This window comes from Dermacentor albipictus, unplaced genomic scaffold (assembly GCF_038994185.2).
Source record: "Dermacentor albipictus isolate Rhodes 1998 colony unplaced genomic scaffold, USDA_Dalb.pri_finalv2 scaffold_22, whole genome shotgun sequence".
Taxonomy (NCBI): domain Eukaryota; kingdom Metazoa; phylum Arthropoda; class Arachnida; order Ixodida; family Ixodidae; genus Dermacentor; species Dermacentor albipictus.
In genome coordinates, this window is record NW_027225576.1 from 2,924,942 (window position 1) to 2,944,002 (window position 19,061).

Genomic DNA, 19,061 nt, shown 5'->3' on the forward strand with positions numbered 1-19,061 from the left:
CTGTCAAAGCTACTCTGCTGTGCACGCCGCGTTGCTACATGGCTATGGCATTGGTAGATGTGGATGGGATCGCAATCGCGGCAGCCGCGTTTCGACGGGGGCGAAATAGAGAACGCACGTGCACTTTGGACACATGAAAGAACGTCACGGTGTCAAAATTAATCCGGAGTCCGCCACTACGGCTTGCCTTATAATCCGATCGAGTGTGCTTTTCGCCCTTACAGGCCCATAAGCCAATTCATGTGTAATTCTTCTGCCACAATGCTATGTGCCATGTGAGGCAATGACAACGATCACCCCTCTCACAGTTAAGATATGGCGCACAACGCCTCAACCAAGCACCTCTCCATGTGGGTTCTGTGTACTATCGTGAGCAATATGAGCAGGAACACGCGAGCGCGTGGGAAATGGCCTCGAAACCGACGTGGGGCGATGCGTTGCGGCCGCTGTAGGAAACAAAGTGGAAAGGGCGCCGCGGTTCCGCCAACTGTCGGCACTCCCGCCTCACTAGCGTTGCTGCGTAACGGCACCGGATTGCATGTCACCGGGCGCTAGCGATGATAAGGCGGTTATGGCATGCAGAGCGTGGACCGCGCTGTCTGTAGTTCAGCGCAAAATACCGCTGTTAACCTTTTTTGTTCCTTTTTTCTTTGAGTGTGCGTATGTGGAGCGGTCAGACCCGACTCTTAGATATTTGCAAGCATGCGACAGGGAATATTTTCTGGCCGACTTCTTAAAAGGTCTATCGTAAGGCCAGTCGCACCTTTCATGGAAACGTTCGAATCTTTGATGAACAAGAAAAGAAGTAAAAACGCTGCGTCACGGCCGACGCGCATCTTTAATTTCTTTTTCGTGGCAAATGCTTATAAGGGAGACCACGACTTCCCGGCGGTGAGAAGTGCGTTTCAGCGTCCTGCGATGTCTCGAGTGCCATTGAATAAGCGGGAAGTCGTCGTTGAGTTGTCGAAGAAAGCTTACTCGCAGCGAAACATTGCTGCCTTGACGGGCTGCCGGTTGAACACAGTCAACAGGATAGTGCAGGCGTACCGAGATGAAGGACGCATTAAGGATGCGCCGCACGAGAGGCGACCTCGCGCCACGTCGGCGGATCAAGACCTACAAATTGTTGCTGCAGTCAACGAGAAGCCATTTCTAAATGCGAAGGAGGTGCGCAGTACTCTTGCCCTGGAACATGTAAGCGACAGCACGGTGGGGCGAAGGCTAAGGGAAGCCGCCCTCCGTAGTCGTATCGCTGCTCAGAAGCCCCTTCTCACAGTTGCCAACAAGACTGCTCGCCTAAAGTTCGCTGTCGATCACCGCAGTTGGAAGGTCGAGGATCGGAAATATGTCATCTTCTCTGATGAATCTACGTTCTCAAGCCGCTGGGACCAGTTGAGAAGAGTGTGGCGCATGGAGAATACGCGCTTCTCTGCGCAGAACGTCAAGCAGGTGGCCGCAAGTGGACGCACGTCAGTAAACGTGTGGGCGGCTATTTCGCGGGATGGCCTAAGTCCCATTGTAAGAATCCCTGGGAGATTTACGAGTTCTGCATATTGCACATTGCTGGAGCACGAGATGATCCCCTATGCACTGAATGGTCCACACCCGGATGGGTATTATCTATTCCAGCAGGACTTGTCTCCCGTTCACACAGCAAAGGTCGTGGCACGTCTTTTAGGCGAACTAGGGGTAAGGAGCTTGGAGTGGTGTACGAAGGGTGCAGACATGAACATCATAGAACATGTTTGGGCACGTATGAAGGCCAACCTTTCAAGACTCTCCTTGGACTCGACGACCAGTGATGAACTGTGGGAAGCCATAAAGCGCGAGCGGAAACATCTTCAAGATGACAAAGCCTTCATCGAGGTTCTCTACGTGTCTCCGCCAAAAAGAATGGAGGCCGTCATTCAAGCAGGCGGAGCCATGACCCGTTATTAACGCATGAAGCCTGCAAGGAAAGGTCAAGCTGTAACACTGATGTATTGGGATACTTTTTGTGTGGATGAACATTTTTTTACCATTAAGCAATCGTCGAATAAAACCTTTCAATTCAGTGCTGCGTACAACTTTTCTTTGTTCACAATAACCGAGACGTAGAAAAACACGCATTTCCCACGCGCTCGCGTGTTCCTGCTCATATTGCTCACGATAGTACCACGCTAACAAACAGCAGTGGTGCATGCAAAGTAACGTGTAACATCAACTCCCAACTTTCGTATTAACCCAAACGTTGAACAAATCAACCTTTAGCCGCCAATATCACCACTAATTATTGTCAATAAAAGCATCCAGCTCGGAAACCTTCGCTTGCATCGATTCCCACAGTGCGTGGGATCTGCACAATTTTTTTTAAGCATGAGGTAATCAGCAAGAGAGCTCCAGCCACGGTCAGGAAAGCGGAGGCTTGAGGCAAAAGCGCCTATGCACTGGGGGTACGTTGAAGATCCCCTGGTGGTCACAATGAAATTCAACTCCCCCACAACAGCGTGCCTCATAATGAAATCGTGATTACAGCACGTAAAACCGCCTAATTGAATTAGCCACGTTCTTACTATATACGTCGACGTAACCAATGGCATTCTGTCGGCAGTGAGGCACCACACCGGCACGTTTTTTTTTTATAATGGATCTATCGGTTATTAGCCAATATAATGGCGTTCTTTTACTGAACCGGGGGCGCGAATTTGGATAGAAAAGTGATTGCGTTGGGAAACGCCCACTTTGTTATTTTCAGCTTATGCCTCACGTAAACCTTTTTTTCGTGCGTTATAAAGAACACGCGAGAAGTATGAAAATAGCTGCATGATTGCGCCCGCACGCGACACCTGCGGTCGAAGGTGCAATTCGGAATAACTCTGCTCAGTGCCTTTGTCCTCCTGAACGCCGCTGCCAATGCGTGCGAAAAAGGCAGCTGGCAGTGACTAACACCAAATTCCCATGCCTCGCCACTTCCACGTGGCCGTCGAGCCAGCTATTGGGCCGAGTTATTTCATCCGAGTAACGCCGAGGACCGCTGCTGTCGCTGCGCCTGGACGCGTAATCATGCGGCTTTTTTCACATTTCTTGCGTTTGTTTAATAGCGCGGAATACAATTACGCGGGATATAACACACTGAAAACTGAATGCGCCGTTGCGAAACAATGCGCAATTTTCTATCGAAATTCGCCGCTCAATTTACGAATTGAAAAGCATGGTAAATAATTTCAAGTAATTATCGATAGTTCCATTAAGAAACTAAATCCCCCTAGTGCAGCACCTTACTACTGATCGAATACCATTGGTTGTATCCGGGTATGTTCGATGTTTTATTAGGAGCTTGGCTAACGTTACCTGGAACAGCCTGCAAAAGGGAACGCTTCGAAAGTTATAAATAGTTAATTTTGGTACAATTATGGGGCCATGAAGATAAAATGTTCCATTATTAAATAAGAGTTTTATTAGCAGACGAAGAGGTCACGGACAAGTTAGTAGCGAAGATTGTGGAGTAGTCTGCGTAAGCAAGCTTCAGTATGCAATTGGGGAGACAAACATAGCATTAAAAGCACATTTAATGGGTACTGATCCGAGAAAAAAAGCATAAGGGACTCGAAGATGACAAGTTTGTTTTATTAGCTTGATTGCTTATTCCAGAACATTCACACACTACCTGTACCAATCATTGGCTCTACCATGTATTCGGATGTCATTCGTTCTTCCTCGTCTTCCGATTTACTTGGTTCTTCCTCGTCTTCCGATTTACTTGGTGCTTCCTCGTCTTCCGATTTACTTGGTGCTTCCTCGTCTTCCGATTTACTTGGTTCTTCCTCGTCTTCCGATTTACTTGGTTCTTCTGACGTCATTTGTTCTTCCTGGTCTTCCGGCGTCACTTGTTCTTTCGATGTCATTGGCTGTTCACCTGCCGATTCTTCAGAGATTGAAGCAGTTGGAACGAGCTGTGGCCAGCTCAGGCGAGTGAAATCTACCGAGTGTCCAAATACTTCGGAGAAATATGGAAGCACCTCCGCGACGCGACCGTAGTAATTTACCAAGGTGGGGAACTTGGCTATATCGACAAAGCCGCTCTGGAAAAGAGTAAGAGAATTGTGAATGAGGGCAGGCAAGAAAACTTCGCGCGTACCGCCCCTTATAGCAGAGGAATAGTTCATTGCGCGTGTAATCGCAGTTTCTACAGCAAACAATCCCAAGCCGGAACGTGGCTTCATTGAGCGGACGTTTTCCACTTAAAACGGTATTAAGCAATGGAGTAAAGAGTAAGAACTGTCCGCGTGAGTTACAGTTGCGCAGCTGTACTTACTAGCGAACGAAAAGAAGCATTCTAGTGATGCGGGAACGGAAGGTAGAAATCGTGCGAAGGAAAGCTGGGAAAATGCGCATTGGAACAGCCTTTGGATGTTTCTCAGCTATACAGAGCAACGCTCCGTTTTGACTGCTGCATAGGACAGCGCCATGTGAAGGCACATACACCGAAAGAGCACCGACAAGCCGGATGGGCCGCAGGCAAGAAACAATGCTGCACCCACATCAGCGTGAACGACAATACAGAATGAAGAGGCAAGTTGTGCTTACTGTGAAAGCCACAGTGAGGTTGGCGATGATGCACAGATCGGCGAGCGTAAGGTTGTCACCGGTTGCGAACGGTCCTTCGCCAACGAGATGCTTTAGCCCTTTAATGACGGTCTCCTCGAACGCGGCTATTTCCATTATGGTGGGCTCGCTGTTGTCGCAGAAGATGCGGCGCTGCAGAAAGACATGAAGCATCACGGATAAGCGAACAGATTATGTAAAGGAACGTTGCTAGACTGGTACCTGAGAGCGCACGGAACGTGCAACAATCATTGTCATCAGCGTATCTGAAGGAGATGTTGCAACTTCGAGCATATTGAAGATGCGGGCCATATGAAGGGTGAAGTTCAGACTGACGGCTCAAGTACATTACCTGCCCAAGTTTCGTTATTCTACAATACTGCACAGTGAATACTGCTTCAGCTACTTCGTGGTATTCACAAGCACATTTGTTAAATTTATTTTATTTATCAATACTGTAGGCCTCCTGAGGCCTATATAGGACAGAGCACAAGAATCAATACATCAAAGGTAAGGGACTCGTCGCCAAAAAGAATAGAAAACTTTGTACATGGGACAATGACGGTAGAAACACTGAGGCAATAAATGGTACACCAACTCGAACACATGCAAGCACAAACCAAGAGTTCGACGAAAACTTGGCTGGGCGGGATTTTTCATAGCCAATAGTAAAACGGACGGCGACCGCAAACATTAAAAGAAAGGAAACCATGGCGTTTCAGCTCCTATACAAGGCCTTGTTCACAATCAAATTTTCAGTGAACAAGGCCCCCGTATGGGGGCCCAAATGTCTTGGTTTGTTTTCTTTTAATGTTTTTAGTCGGCGCCCCTTGTACCCCTGACTATATTCAAGTACAGTACAAATCAAGATTAAAAAGGGAACTTCAAATTACGTTGCAGAAGCAGTGATGCAACACTGGTAAAAATTACTGCGACATCGTTAATGTATTGAGTGCAGACATGCAAAAAAGGAAAAAAATAAGACCATAAGGTATTGTTACATGATAGCAATATCATTAGCTCAGTCGGAGAGGGACAAAAATACGCATGCGTAACAAAGAACAGATGATGCGAGGTGCTATGGTCACCTGCAACATGCACAAACGCTTGTGATCACAGATTTACTCCAACTGAAAATAAGCTGCTAAACGTGACAAACGTATCGACCAATCCGATGCTCAATAAATCACTAGGAATGGTATTCGACGCTTCCACGAATGCTTGAATGTGTTGCGACATGAAAAAAAAAAAAGGACGAATTGATTTTCTGCGATTACACCTAATTAGTCCTACACGAGTGACGACTCCTAAAATTGAAGTATCCGTCCTTATTTACTTTGGTGAAGCCATGATACGGAAGGAATTAAAAGAAACGGCGGAGCCTTTTAGTTTCTTGACGGGTTCCCGTGTTTCTAATTGTAATCTCTTAAAATGTAATGAACCTAATGCTTTCAGCTGAAAGCCTCGTAAGACACCGACAGCCAAAGCAAATCTGCTACGGTATTCTGAAAGTATTCTTTTGTAATAGTCCGTAGATTGCGCGTTCCAGCCGAAAAGCGCGCAGAACCTATTAGACTAACGCTAGAATCTGTTCAGGCGACTCAACGAATCGAAGTACTGTTCTTGGAATAGAAGCATACCAATTTATTCACCTTCACTTTAGAAGCTTTTCTTGAGACCCTTTCCGGATTTTGCTGATCGTGGCCGCTGCAGCTCTGACCAAAGTTCGACGTATTGGCAGCGCTAAAAAAATTCCCGCACGACAGGAAGACATGACGGGCGCACAATTTGGTTTCACTAACACGCTGGCTGCAGGGATGAAAAACAGTGTTAAGCGCAGTGACCGAAAGAAAATTGGAAAGCGCCACCTTCAAAATCGCACACAAAAGGAGAAATGAAAAACAGCAACAAAACGAATGCGCAAACACTAAATTACAGGGTGTTAACACGTAGTTCATAAGCAGATTCACTTCATTATTGAACAGAATCAGTGACCGGAGGCTAACGCACGTGTTGCCATTTATCTGCATTGTTTTTTTTTTCTAATTTACATGTATTTTGCACTCGTGTGTAACGAATTTCTATGAAATGATCGCTTGTCCTGTCCTTGACTCAGCTTTAGTTCAAGTTTGGTCTAAAGCTAAGCTTTCTGTGTCTCACTGATCCGTCCGTGAGCGCCAAAAACTCACTGCAGGAAAGCCAACTTACACACCTGCGTAGAACACTACAGCTTACATTCGCAGTGCCGCGCCAGCGCCTACCGGTCGGCCGGTCAGTGCCCGAAGACGACGCGAAGCAACGAGCTCAGCAAGAGTAGCGCATGCGCACGGCGTTCACTGGAAGGGCAAGTTGCGTCTGCTAGGCATGACATGAGCCCTGCCGCGATTAACTGACCTTCCCTGCTTATCGGAAACCGCAAGAGCGCGTGAACACGGGCACCTGTCCGAAGCCCCTGTCTGACACCTGACCGAAGCCCCTGTCCTAAAGATGGTTGAACGACATGCTACCCAGACGAACTGTACAGTGCTCACGGAATGAAACGCAACTGCGAGCATTTGGTAGAACCCTGCATATGTGCAGAGAACTCGAGAGTACCACGTCAAGTCGCTAGGAATCTGGTCACCAAAGCTGTCTCGGACTCCTATCTAAGTGTACGCACCAAAATTACGTCGATGTGACACGAACTGCAGCCGGTGGAAGCGAAAGTAGGCGCATTAGTTAGCCCTAAATTGACGCATTTCATTCCATGAGCACTGTACGTATCTGCATTGCATAACGAGCGTCACGAAATCCATTCCCAGCCGTCACCATGGGTAGGCCGCGGGTGCAGCGCACAGCTGAAGACGTTGCCGTACGCGAACGTAAGCGCAATCGCGGCCATACGGCCGATCCTGTGTATCGGCAACCGCATGCAGAAGCCATGTGGGATACGCTTGGGCAGTCGACATGCCTACTGCTCTTGTGATCGTCAGCGTGTACCTACATCAGACCGAACACGTCTTGTGGCGCGGAAATATTCCTGGCTGAAACGATGAAGACTAAAGCCACATAGTACGCCCATCCTCGTGTGCGGTGGCTTTAACATCGATGTGGCGAAATAGCACGGCAAATGGATCGACAGTTTCATGCTAGACGCTACTCGTTGAAACTGAAGACGCTACAGAGACACAGAATGCAACACCGTCCCTGCATTGATCTCACGTTTGCAAGCAGGCTGTGTCACGTTACGATGCAAAGCCTCTGACCGTCTACCACAGCGATCAGAAGGCAATACTGTGCAAATGTAGAGTCGTCCGTGAAAGTGCGAGTATGCGTGTAATCAACAGCTGCATGATCTAAAATAAAGGCTATGCAACTTAACAAAAGTTGTCTTCGTTCAAATTCGACATTTAAGAAATACAATAATTAACAAGCAATCAAATCAGATATGCATAGCATCAGGTCACTCAGCCTTTCATGGCTTTGTTGCATGGTCGTTGGCTTTGATTCAGCTTGCATTGTGGGAAAGCTTCGCGTTCAACCATCTTTTTTTTAGGAAAGGGGCTTTGATTTTTCCCCACACTGTGCAGTTATAACATGAGGGCGGATAGTATTCAACTGTAATGTTCTTTCCTACCTATCTGTGCACATACCTCTATTCACCAGTCTACCCTCGACAAGTGTCGAACGACACCTTCGTGGCATCACGGAATCGACATCTCGCAGTGAGCATTTGTGCCAAGTGCTATCTGCATAGCTTGAGAACGGTGCAGTGCATAAATAAAGATTGCGCGAGATTACACGTTGAATAACATTTAGACGGCAATACGGATGTGCATCGCATTTACCTTTGTACTATTTTGAGTACTTCACGAGTGCTTCGCCACAGGCCTACCTGTCGATAGGCCTACAGGCCTACCTGCCTGATATGAAGACAAAACGAAGTCGTTGTAGGTGAGCGAGCGTTTTGCAAAATTGCGGGGATATTTACAGCGCAAAAACGTCAGGTACAAAACACGTAGAAAGCTCGTTTCTGGTTCTGCTCGTGGCGCTGCTGATCGAAAGTTGCTTGCTCCAAAGGAGTATGACGTGTGGCCTGCCCATTTCGGAGCCGGAAAGGAACTGCTGCCCGCGCACTCGGCTGCGGCGGAGATCAAAGATGTCACTAATGACGCAGCTAATCGCGGGCCTCACTTTTTCGCGCATGCGCATGGGGTAGCGCTGGAGGAGCTTTCGGTGTGCAGGCGACATACTGACGGACGAATTAGCTAGCCATATACTACTTCGCTAAGAAAGGGGGAAGTATTCATAATATTTACATGACGCCACGTATTTTGTAATCCTATTCACGCATTTTACCTTTCCTACTAGCGATAAGAGGATGTAGGTAACACCCAGCTTTTCACTGCGCCAGCCGTAGTTCAATCTGGTGATCTGGATGATGTCAGTGCAAAGCTGACATAGCAAAAAGTAGTGCCTTGAAAACGCAGAATTAGCTAAACTCCGAGACAGATATTCACATAATCGTATAAGGCAACTAGGAAGCCAACGCGCATTCTCGAGTAACTGTTGTTGACGATGCCAATTGCAGAAGAGACTGCAGGCATGTCGTGCGATGGGCCTTTCAACCTAGAAGAGAGGGACAGTGCGGCGTAAGAGCCTTGACACAAGTGCGATCCGCGCGAGCGTGTAAGGCAAATGGCCACACACGAATGAACAAAAGCGTAAATTTTGGCAATAACTGGGGTGTCCGACTTTTCCGGTAGTGAAAGGGAAGGGTGCACTAGAATACTTTGAGTGCATGCTTACGATAAATTCCACAAAATGAGGTCGAATAGTGCTGGCGATGGTGACCATGATTTGGTCGATACGGTTGCGCTGCCTCGGGCTCAGTGGGTACAGCTGGGACTGAGGAGCATACTTGCTGAGCAGGTAGTAGGCGATAGCAGCGCTGTGAAAGAAGTGTTGACATGAGACACAAGTGTCGGCCATACAGGAACCGCGAGAGAGCGCATCAACGAGTACTGAATGCCGAACACGCGGCGCCAGCAGGCGCGTACAATGTACAGTAGTAAACAACAGAATGCTTGACTTTCAGTGCTAGGTGTGAATTGAAGATTCCATAGGCAATAAAAGAAAATTTAACAAAGAGAAAGCGCACGCACTTGCAGGTGTTCTCGCCCACGGGCGATATATTTGTGTACATTTTCAAACGCTATGACATAGTAACTATTTAGTTCACAAGTGCGCAGCGTCTGGTGAAAGTAGTAAGAATTGAAAAACACTGGGCGCATCTTAAGGACTGTTTTTGGAGTCCATTTTATTTCAATCTGCTTATTTGAATCGCGAACCTGCACGAACTCGCCAACATTGCAGCCATTTTACATTAAAGCAAAGTTTGAAATTGCACTTTGTAGTCGTCCAGATATATGGTACGAATTAGGCCTACCAGCATGAAAGATTGCCTGAATAAAAATTGATCAATAGCATTTAGAAATTTAACACAAATTCAACATGTCGTCAAGTGCAACGTTTTTGTTTTGTTGTTCTAATGGCATGCCGACAGGACTTGCTTGCGATGTGACGGTCCCTTCCGTGCGGCAAGTATAGGGAATATGCGGAAGAAATTTAGGTGTCGGCAAAGCATACGAGATGGTCCAATCGACCTGCATCAATGCTTGACCAAGTTTCATGTACCTCTCGTGAACCACGAACCGACCATCCTCCAGAGTGGGTACCTTGCGGAAGGAATTAAACTGCAAGAAAAACAAAGGGTTAATGCCATCTCCGTAGACTGGGAGAGTAAATAAACATAGTATAGAGCAGACGACGAAGCACTCGGAAACATTTCGCTGAACGTGAACTTGTGCCGTTCCAACACCGCAGATATATTAAAGAGAAAGCAGTCTATCGCACATGACGCATACCGAAAAGGAGCGCACACCAAATATTTTCTAAGTACTTGTCTGCATCTCAAAACTACATGACGTGGTTCCACTGCTGAGTCATCGCTCCATATCAATGCCACCTGAATTCGCATTTACGAGAAATTGCGCACTCCCGCGTTAAGCGGCTGCTGGTTGAAATGTGCACCGCGCTTACTGCGCTCATGAGAGCCACGCAGTGTGTGCTCGCGTCCTAAACCACGCTTCGCTGCGTGTCGAAGACGTTACTGCTGCGCTCGATGATTGTTCCGAGCCTTTGCCTTCTGTGCACGCGGAAAAAATTTCGGCCACTACCTCGGTTTGTAGTACATTCACAGAGACCGGTCTGTCATAAAAGATAGCAGGCAACCCACGCAATCAAGGCGCAAATGAAGGTCTTTTTGAACACGTTCACTGCGTCGTGGCCCACCGGTGGGTCACGCAACGCAGTCAAGCCGTGCTGGCGCAAACAACGAGGCGTTTCTTGCAGTGCGGAGACGATATGCTTCCACAAATGCATGAAAATGCGTTTCCACTGTCATATCACAGATGGCGGTAGAGATATAAAGCGCGCCTGTATTTATTGACATTGACGCTTGCAATGCGTCTGGTGATAAAGCTGACGGCTATCAGGAAACGGCGCAGAAAATGTTCCAGCTACCCGCTCCAGACTTTTGTTCGGGTGCTTTCCACATGCGGAACGTACTTTTGAAAAGCGCTCACAATGTGCGCAAAAGCTCAGCTGAAGAATTAGTCTGTCCTATTCGCAATAACTTGGCTCACTCTCAGCGCCAAGCCTCGTGATCCTCATCCTTATGCTTTCCATTTTTTACGAGCATTCAAAAATCCTGATGGACTGAAAAATTCGACGGAAGTACAGAAAACCAGAAGACCCAGCGGTGGAAGCGGATCCGCCGGGACACACGGCAGTCCAAATACGTTGCCATCCACTTCGTGCGGCACAACTTTGCTCCAGCGAATGTTGAGTGTTCAAGCAGCGACGATGGCAGCCTCGAAGAGTTATTGTAAAGTTCTTCTGAACTGTGGGATGGTGAGTCAAGCGTTTACGGTAAAGCGGTATCGGAGGATTCAGAAAATGGTGATGTTCAGGCTGCATTACCTGCCGAAAGCCGGAATGCGATAACGACTAGAGTTAGAGCGATGTCATATTTGAGCCCTCCTATGCTAATCAGCCTCTCAACTAGCAACGATGCTCTCAGCTTGTTTTCTCTTTTTTTTTTGACTGACGATATTTGGGACATGATGGTTCATGAGATAAACAGGTATGGGAAGCAGTACATAGACTCGAACGTCCCACAAGAGAAATCGCGCGTGAAGAAATGGACTGAGAGAAACGTGCAAGAAATGAAAGTGTTCGTTGGTGTACTGATCTGCATGGGTCTAGTAAGGCTTCCTAATCTGCAGTACTACTGGGCAAGAAGCTATCTGTACTGCGTAAACTGCATTCGCCAGAACATGGCCCGCGACCGGTTTCTGCTGCTACTAAGGTTCTGGCATTTCGCAGATAACGAGGAACCGAGCGCACAGCAGGATCGTCTCTATCGTATTCGACCGTTGGTGTAAAAATGAATCGCAAGTTATGCGCAGTGTTGGAGCCAGGCAAAGAGATTGTCATTGACGAAATGATTCCGTGGCGTGGGCGCTTCGCCTTTCGGCAATACATCCCTGGTAAAGCCCACAAGTATGGAGCCAAGCTATAGAAGGCCTGCACGAAAGAGGGCTATACATTGAAAGTGCAAATATATGCCGGAAAATCTGGCGCCTATGCGGGCATGGGGCATGCCGAAGAAGTATTAGTAAATTTGATGGCTGGCTTCACCGGCTGTGGTCGCACACTTTTTGTCAACAACTTCTACGCGAGCATGCCGCTTGCATCACGCCTCTTCAAAGATGATACATTTTTATGTGGCCCTCTCCGATCAAAGCGAAAGGGGCTTCCGAAAGAAGTTACACAAGCTACAGTAAAAGAAGGGGGAAGTCGTTGGTCTTGAATCCCACAACGGCGTAAAGGTGCTGAAGTGGTTGGATAAAGTGAAGTGGTTGGAGTTCTCATGATGACAACGGTTGCTGAGCATGACGCCAGCCTTGTTGATAGCGAAAAAAAAACGATAAAGGGTAAGCCGATCATGAAACCGCGCAGAGTCATCGACTACAACGTGGCGAAAAAGGGCGTAGGCTGCAGTGACCAAATGACGTCCTACTACTACTGCCTAAGGAAAGGGCTCAAGTGGTATAGGAAAGGTGCGGTGGAGCTCATCGTTGGAACTGCAGTTGTGAACGCATGGGTTGTCCGTTCAATGGTGGACGGTAAAACATCGCCAATCATGGAATTCCGCGAGGAGTTGGCACGAGCACTCTTCGCCACAGCTCAGATTGAGACCGAAAGGGCACGCAGAACAAAGCACGCCCATACGCTGGAAAAGGCTGATGGACCTGCACGGTCTGTCCGAAGGAGATGTACTGGATGCTACGCATCGCTGAGAGCTCGCAGAAGTCCAGAGCAGGCAGGGGTAATGGCGAAGAAAGTTGTTACATCTTGCGCGAATTGCGCGGGAAGGCCATTTATGTGTTTACCATGTTTCAATCTTCTGCACGAGTAGAACTCCTGAACATAGACTACGTTTTAGACATCGTGAGCTAGTGGCACGTAAGACGTTTAGTTGCAAATGCTGTGGTTTGAACTGTTTTTATTTCTTCCGAAAATTATTCTGGAAGTACTTCAATAAAATTTGGAAAGATTGGATGCGCTTTGTAGACGATCACAAGGAAGAAGACAGGACCGTGATCCTTGTGATCGTCTACAAAGCGCATCCAATCTTTCGAAATACCATGAACCAACTTGCCCAACAACGCATTCTGCTAAACTTCAATAAAATGTCGAGTTTGAGGTCTTGTTCTTGAGTCTTGGTGCTTAGTCAATGCTGACACGCAGGGTCACGTGGCGTTGCCCACAAAAGGGAGCTGGTCGGTGGCTAGTAAACTAGCAGGCAACGGCTTCAAAACGCTAACTCTTTATTGTGGAAACTTGTGCATGCCCAGGAAAAGAAAGAAGAATCGAGGGTGCGAGAGCAACAAGCGCCTCTAGCACTTGTTCGGACCAGAACGACCGAAACTCTTGGCCACGCTCTAGTTACATAAAGCAGACGTTTTGTAGACAGAAAAGGCGCCGTTATTGAAGGACATCCTTGAGAACGCGCTTCAGTCGCGTTCACTGGGGATGAAGCGAGCAGAGTCGCGGTAATAAATGACTCGATAAGTTCTCCAGATGCCGCATGCGACAAGGATCGATTATCCATTCTTTTTTTATGATCCTACGTCAGGTCATTATTGTTCGATGACGTCCGTGGGAAGCGACCTGACTATTGGCTCATTGGCGACCGGACCTCACTATTAGATGCACCTTACAGCTCATATTGAACCACAGCGTGCAACGAATGGCAAAGGCTATCGTCAACGAGGGTATCTGCTGTTTTTCATTTCTGTGATTGGTCGACTGCTGCTTTCGTCTGATGATTCCGTCAGGCTTACGTCACGCAAAATGGAGAGGAAAATGGACAATGGATTCTTATAAAATGCGGCCCCAGGGGAAGCAACTTCCTGGAAATGCACGGGCCAAGTGAACCACGTGATGATTTTCTGTGCTAGCATACATGATTGAAGTAGCCCGCGCAAGCTGCAACCGAAAATTCCAGTAGAGCCATCTTTCAGCAGGCGGAAAAAACAGCCTCAGAAGTGTGCCCCACAGGTGTGTCACGCCGCACCCGCGGAAAGCATCAGGTGACCCACCGATGGGCCACGACGCACAGAGCTCAAAACTATGATAAGCGGCTACGGAGTGAACATGTTAAGAGTGGTGTGAGCACACAGGCACAGTGAGCCAGCAAAGCACTACATCTGAACGCATGACGGAAGGAGTAATTTTCGACAGGGTGATACCGCAACCCCCCCCCCCCCGCCTCCACCGCCCTAAACAAAAAAAATCGTGGAGAGCCAAGAGGAACTCCAATAGAAAAGAAAACGCCAACTTGCGCGAGATTAAAGCAACACAATCGTCGAAACTTCGTAATTAGCGCACGCTCATTATTACGCGCTTCGTGAAACGCACGGAACGGTTTCAAACGCTTCTATAAGTGATTCTCTGCAATGCAGTAATACTCGAGGCAGCTTGAATTTGCCAGCACAAAAGTCACAGCATGCGCCTGATCACCTCGCAAAATAAGTGTCATTTATATATTTAGTTGTGCCTTGATAATGCAGAACTTCACATTGTTTGTGTAACGCCACTAATTTTAGTAATAACGTTCATTTATAGGTGATCAACACCTTATGAAATCTCGCTGGCCGATCTAGTTCCAGAAGAAAGGAAGGACTTGTCCGCAAACCTCTATTCGTACGAACTGCAGCGTCTTCGTGGAAGGCAAGATTAGATCTAGATGCATTCTAGTCAGGCAGCTGGCATTTACACCAGAAAATAGTGATGAATAATGGTACTAAAGACGATGGAAAGGTAGACGTATGCAAGTGCTAAGAGACGCGCAAAACAGGCAAACCACTAGCATTCGCTGGAATTAAGGTTTAGGCGGAAATGCTTAAATTTAATGTAATCGCACAGAGCCTAGAAGCTGGACGTACAATCAGCCGGATTTGCAAGTTAGCGTGCGCGTTGATCCCGCAGCATGTTCGGCGAGTTCGGCTAAACTACGCGCAAGCGCACAAAGCTCTGGACTGGGAACGCATCTGGTATGCTTGTACTTTGTGAAACGCATCCGCCTTGCGTTGTGCGTGAAGTCCCACCTTTCACATGGATTCCTGTTGCTACAACGCGCGTGCTAATTGCATGGTAAATGCAAATGCAGATAAACACGAAAAAAGAATATAAGGTGCATCGCAGATGACATCTGTCATGCATTGGCTGTGTTCCGTGAATTTCTTTGAACAGAACCACGCAGATTGCTGGTTAGGACTCTGGCGTCCCTAACAAAAGAGCGAAGGAAAACATGTTTGCTCGGGATTGAGCGGTACGCATCTGCGCGGACCATCACTATTGTCATGGGGTTACCGCCATTAGAAGTCATGTGGTAGTGCCTTTCGAATGCGCTGACATGATGCGCGGTCGATGTTCCCTCGCTGAGAAAATTTGGGAGTCCGGTATTGTATCCACCGGACGAAGTAGTAGTAACTGATGTAGAGATTATGCGCATCACGATGAAAGGGATGAAAGAAAGAACGACGTGTGCCATTAATCAGCCCAAAATAAAGGGTGCATGCGATACTCGTAAAGGAAGGACGTGCTTTCATGAATACAGCATAGTCTGTGGAACCCTGGCCAGTTCTGCGTTAAGGATTAACGAAGTTGAAACGACGGGGCACCGAAGCGTCGAATCTGTTTTGCAGTGATGGAGTTGCACAACGAAGTGCGAGAACGCCCGTATACCGTGCATGGGGTGTACGTTAAAGAAGCCCGGGTGGTGAAAGATAATCGGGAGTCCACCGCTCCGGCGTGCGTCATAATCAGTTCGTCGATTTCGCACATAATATGCCACAATTTAATTTTTCAATTCAAGTACAGGTCACAAAGAAATCAAGTGTAGCAACCGAGGCTGCAAGCAAATTGCTTACAGTGTGCAGAGAGAAAACAGTGAGGCAATAGTAAAACGTGGTTAATTCCGTCAACCTGTAGAGTGCAGAGGCACAGTGTGACAACGCAAATGCAAAAGATTATCCTTAGAGGCCGGTCTAGCCCCGAGTAGAAGCTTGCAGATGCTGATAAAGTGAGCGAGTGCTACAGCAACTAAAAACAAATTAAATTAATTAAATTATGGGGTTTTGCGTGCCAAAACCACTTTCTGATTATGAGGCCCGCCGTAGTGGAGGACACCTGAAATTTGGACCACCTGGAGTTCTTTAACGTGCACCTAAATCAAAGTACACGGGTGTCTTCGCAATTCGCCCCCATCGAAATGCGGCCGCCGTGGCCTGGATACGATCCCGCGACCTTGTGCTCAGCAGCCTAACACCATAGCCACTGAGCAACCACGGCGGGTACGAAAAAAACGAAAGCATGAAAGAAAAGCCAAGTGGTAACAACGGCAGGAGAAAGATGTCTTTCGAAATTACACCGGCAGAAGCAGTATACAGACCGTTGATGTTTCGCCTTCTAGACACGATTGCAAAGGGTTCCACAAAAAATGTAACATGGACATTGGACGCGTAAAGCTGCGATTGCAGAAATTGGTGGATAGCATGCACGTGCGGGCAAGAATTTGCGCATCTGATGCAAGTGCATTTCTTATGGCAAAAATGCCGAGGAGAAAACGTACACGCATAGAAAGCGAGGCCAGTGTGAAAAAGCGATGTGTGAAGGAAGAAAGCACGACGCGGACCTATTTCAGAAGGGCATTTCTGTACTATTTTCAGCTGCGACCATAGCCATCTTGTGTACCGACATCTTGGGAATGACAGCATCACAAAATATTCTGGCTATGGCCAAGGTTATAGAACAGCAACAGTTTACCGCAAACGAGCCAGTTTTATACGCGAAAAATAAGAAGGAAAAGGCAACCGGAAACGCATGTGGACATTTGCCATTAGATTTACAGTGTGGCACTAACTTATGCAGAGCCTATCACTTCACGAGTAAATTCTGCTAACCAGCCCGCTAGCGAACGGTTCCCGGATGTACTACAGTGCTCAGTGATTCAAACGAGATAGTCGTAACGCATGACTGCCGGTGCTGTTTGCGCTACCAAAGGACGCTGGGGGCCACCGAGTTGATGCATTTGGTATACAATGAAAGCAAGACGCTTTGCGATGCATTGCGATTTCACGTGGTCCCCGAGCGACCACACAGCGCTCACTGCGACGCAAGAAGGCGGCAGTCACCGCAAGGTAAATATACCTGGTAGCGAAGCTTCCATAGGAGCCCATACGTTCAAAACATGGAAGTCCATCACCGGCTCATGGGGCTTAGCGCCATCTGTATGTGGTGGGAACACTTCCGGCGGAAGAAAAAATAACGTGACGCCATGTCCGTTAAAAGCAGAAGTGACGTCATTTTGTTTTCGAAGGCGCGAAATTCGTTTTGTTGTTCTTCCTTTGGAGCTACATATTCAAATGCCCCGCCATTCGACTTGATGGGCGTTTCGAGCTTTCAGCGTGGAAAGCGATGCAGGAAAAGGCCAGCCGTACGGTTGTCGAAATTGCATCCCTGCGCAGAACATACTTTCTTTGGAGGCCGACGAAAGCTTTAGGTGTAGAGTGCTGATCCTATTGTCGGATGCCAAGTCCGTCGGCCAGCGCAGTCGTACGATAACAACTACACAATTATCTGGCAGTCGTAACTCACTACTTCTGACTGAACAGATTAAGAAGCAATGAAGCTACCCGCGTCACCAAATTCAGACAAACTTCGACAAGCAAGAAAGCACAAATTGTGAGGGGGGCGTATTTCAACAGGTGATACGAGTGCGCCTTTCTGCCCATTTCAAGACGTGCACTGCACTGCGAGCGATAGTGGCGTCAACGCCCCCTGTAGCGATGGGCGCTGAAAAGAAATGCATTTATTAATAATAATAAAATTAAACGTATTTATTTACTTCATCACGAATATATAAAATTGACTAGGAATTTTATTTTCGTTGAATGAATCTAACTGTGTCTCCTTTGAATTAAAAACGCGTTTTTCTTTCCCAATGTTTGTTCCCTCCAAACATAGTCGCGCTTCGATCGCTGCTCCCATAACCCCCCATGCTGATGTCGGTGACAATCTGTACTGAACCGCCTTTCGCCCGAAGCTTCGCGACCTATTTGAATCGACCTTGGTCACCGTGCCGCTCGATTACCAAGTTTCAATCACTGAGCACAGCACACGTCATCACACCAAACGCGAAAAATTAATAGACTAAAAAAATAAGAGAAGCGCGTTGAGTACAACTGTCAACAGTACCGAAAGCAGCCACTGACCTTCACGTATTCGTCGTTGAGGTGCTCTTCCGAGAAATCCAGATGCCTGACACATAGGTCGATGTTAATATGTTTCGCCACTGAACGGACAAAGCCGAAGGACGGGCTTGTGGGAGCGCTGTACAGCCTGGGAGACATTGCAGATGAAGGAGAAAGCACAGCACGCCTTCGCCCACTACGTCCACAAAACGAAGTTTCAAGAGAAGACATCGCGCGCCCTCTCTTTGAGGGGGCGTTTACAGCGGAGCCACGTGGTGCGCGCCCCCCAGCGTCGCCGAATGATTGGCTTGGGTATGTGAGAGCAGAATCCTGTGCTATAGGCTGTGACGTGCACATATCTCATTCAAGTTGTGAACATGATGGCAGCAACAAGGTGTGATAAACACGGGAAAGTGTAGATTGTGCTCTTTTGAAATAGAATGGCGTGATAACGTTTTAGCGAGTGAGTCGGGGAATTTGTGTTTTGAAACAGCATCTGTGCGCTTTAAAAAAAACAGGTCTGACCACTTCAACTTATATACTGCAATCGTGTCTGCAGTAATGAGTGTTTGAGAGGCATCCCCGTTGAACCAAGGAGGTTAATTCACGCTG

At 47.6% G+C, this 19,061-nt stretch overlaps 1 protein-coding gene across 1 annotated transcript; it reads right to left on the reverse strand.

Annotated features, from left to right (window-relative positions):
- Positions 1 to 3,585: 3,585 nt before the first annotated feature.
- LOC135915753 (glutathione S-transferase 1-like) lies at positions 3,586 to 18,710 on the reverse strand. The gene is made up of 5 exons (XM_065448875.2): positions 18,471 to 18,710; positions 10,261 to 10,319; positions 9,373 to 9,514; positions 4,567 to 4,737; positions 3,586 to 4,061 (listed from the first exon to the last, which is right to left on the reverse strand). The coding sequence occupies exons 1-5, from the start codon at positions 18,678 to 18,680 to the stop codon at positions 3,636 to 3,638; spliced, it is 1,008 nt and encodes a 335-aa protein (XP_065304947.1). The 5' UTR covers positions 18,681 to 18,710; the 3' UTR covers positions 3,586 to 3,635.
- Between the last annotated feature and the right edge of the window lie 351 nt (positions 18,711 to 19,061).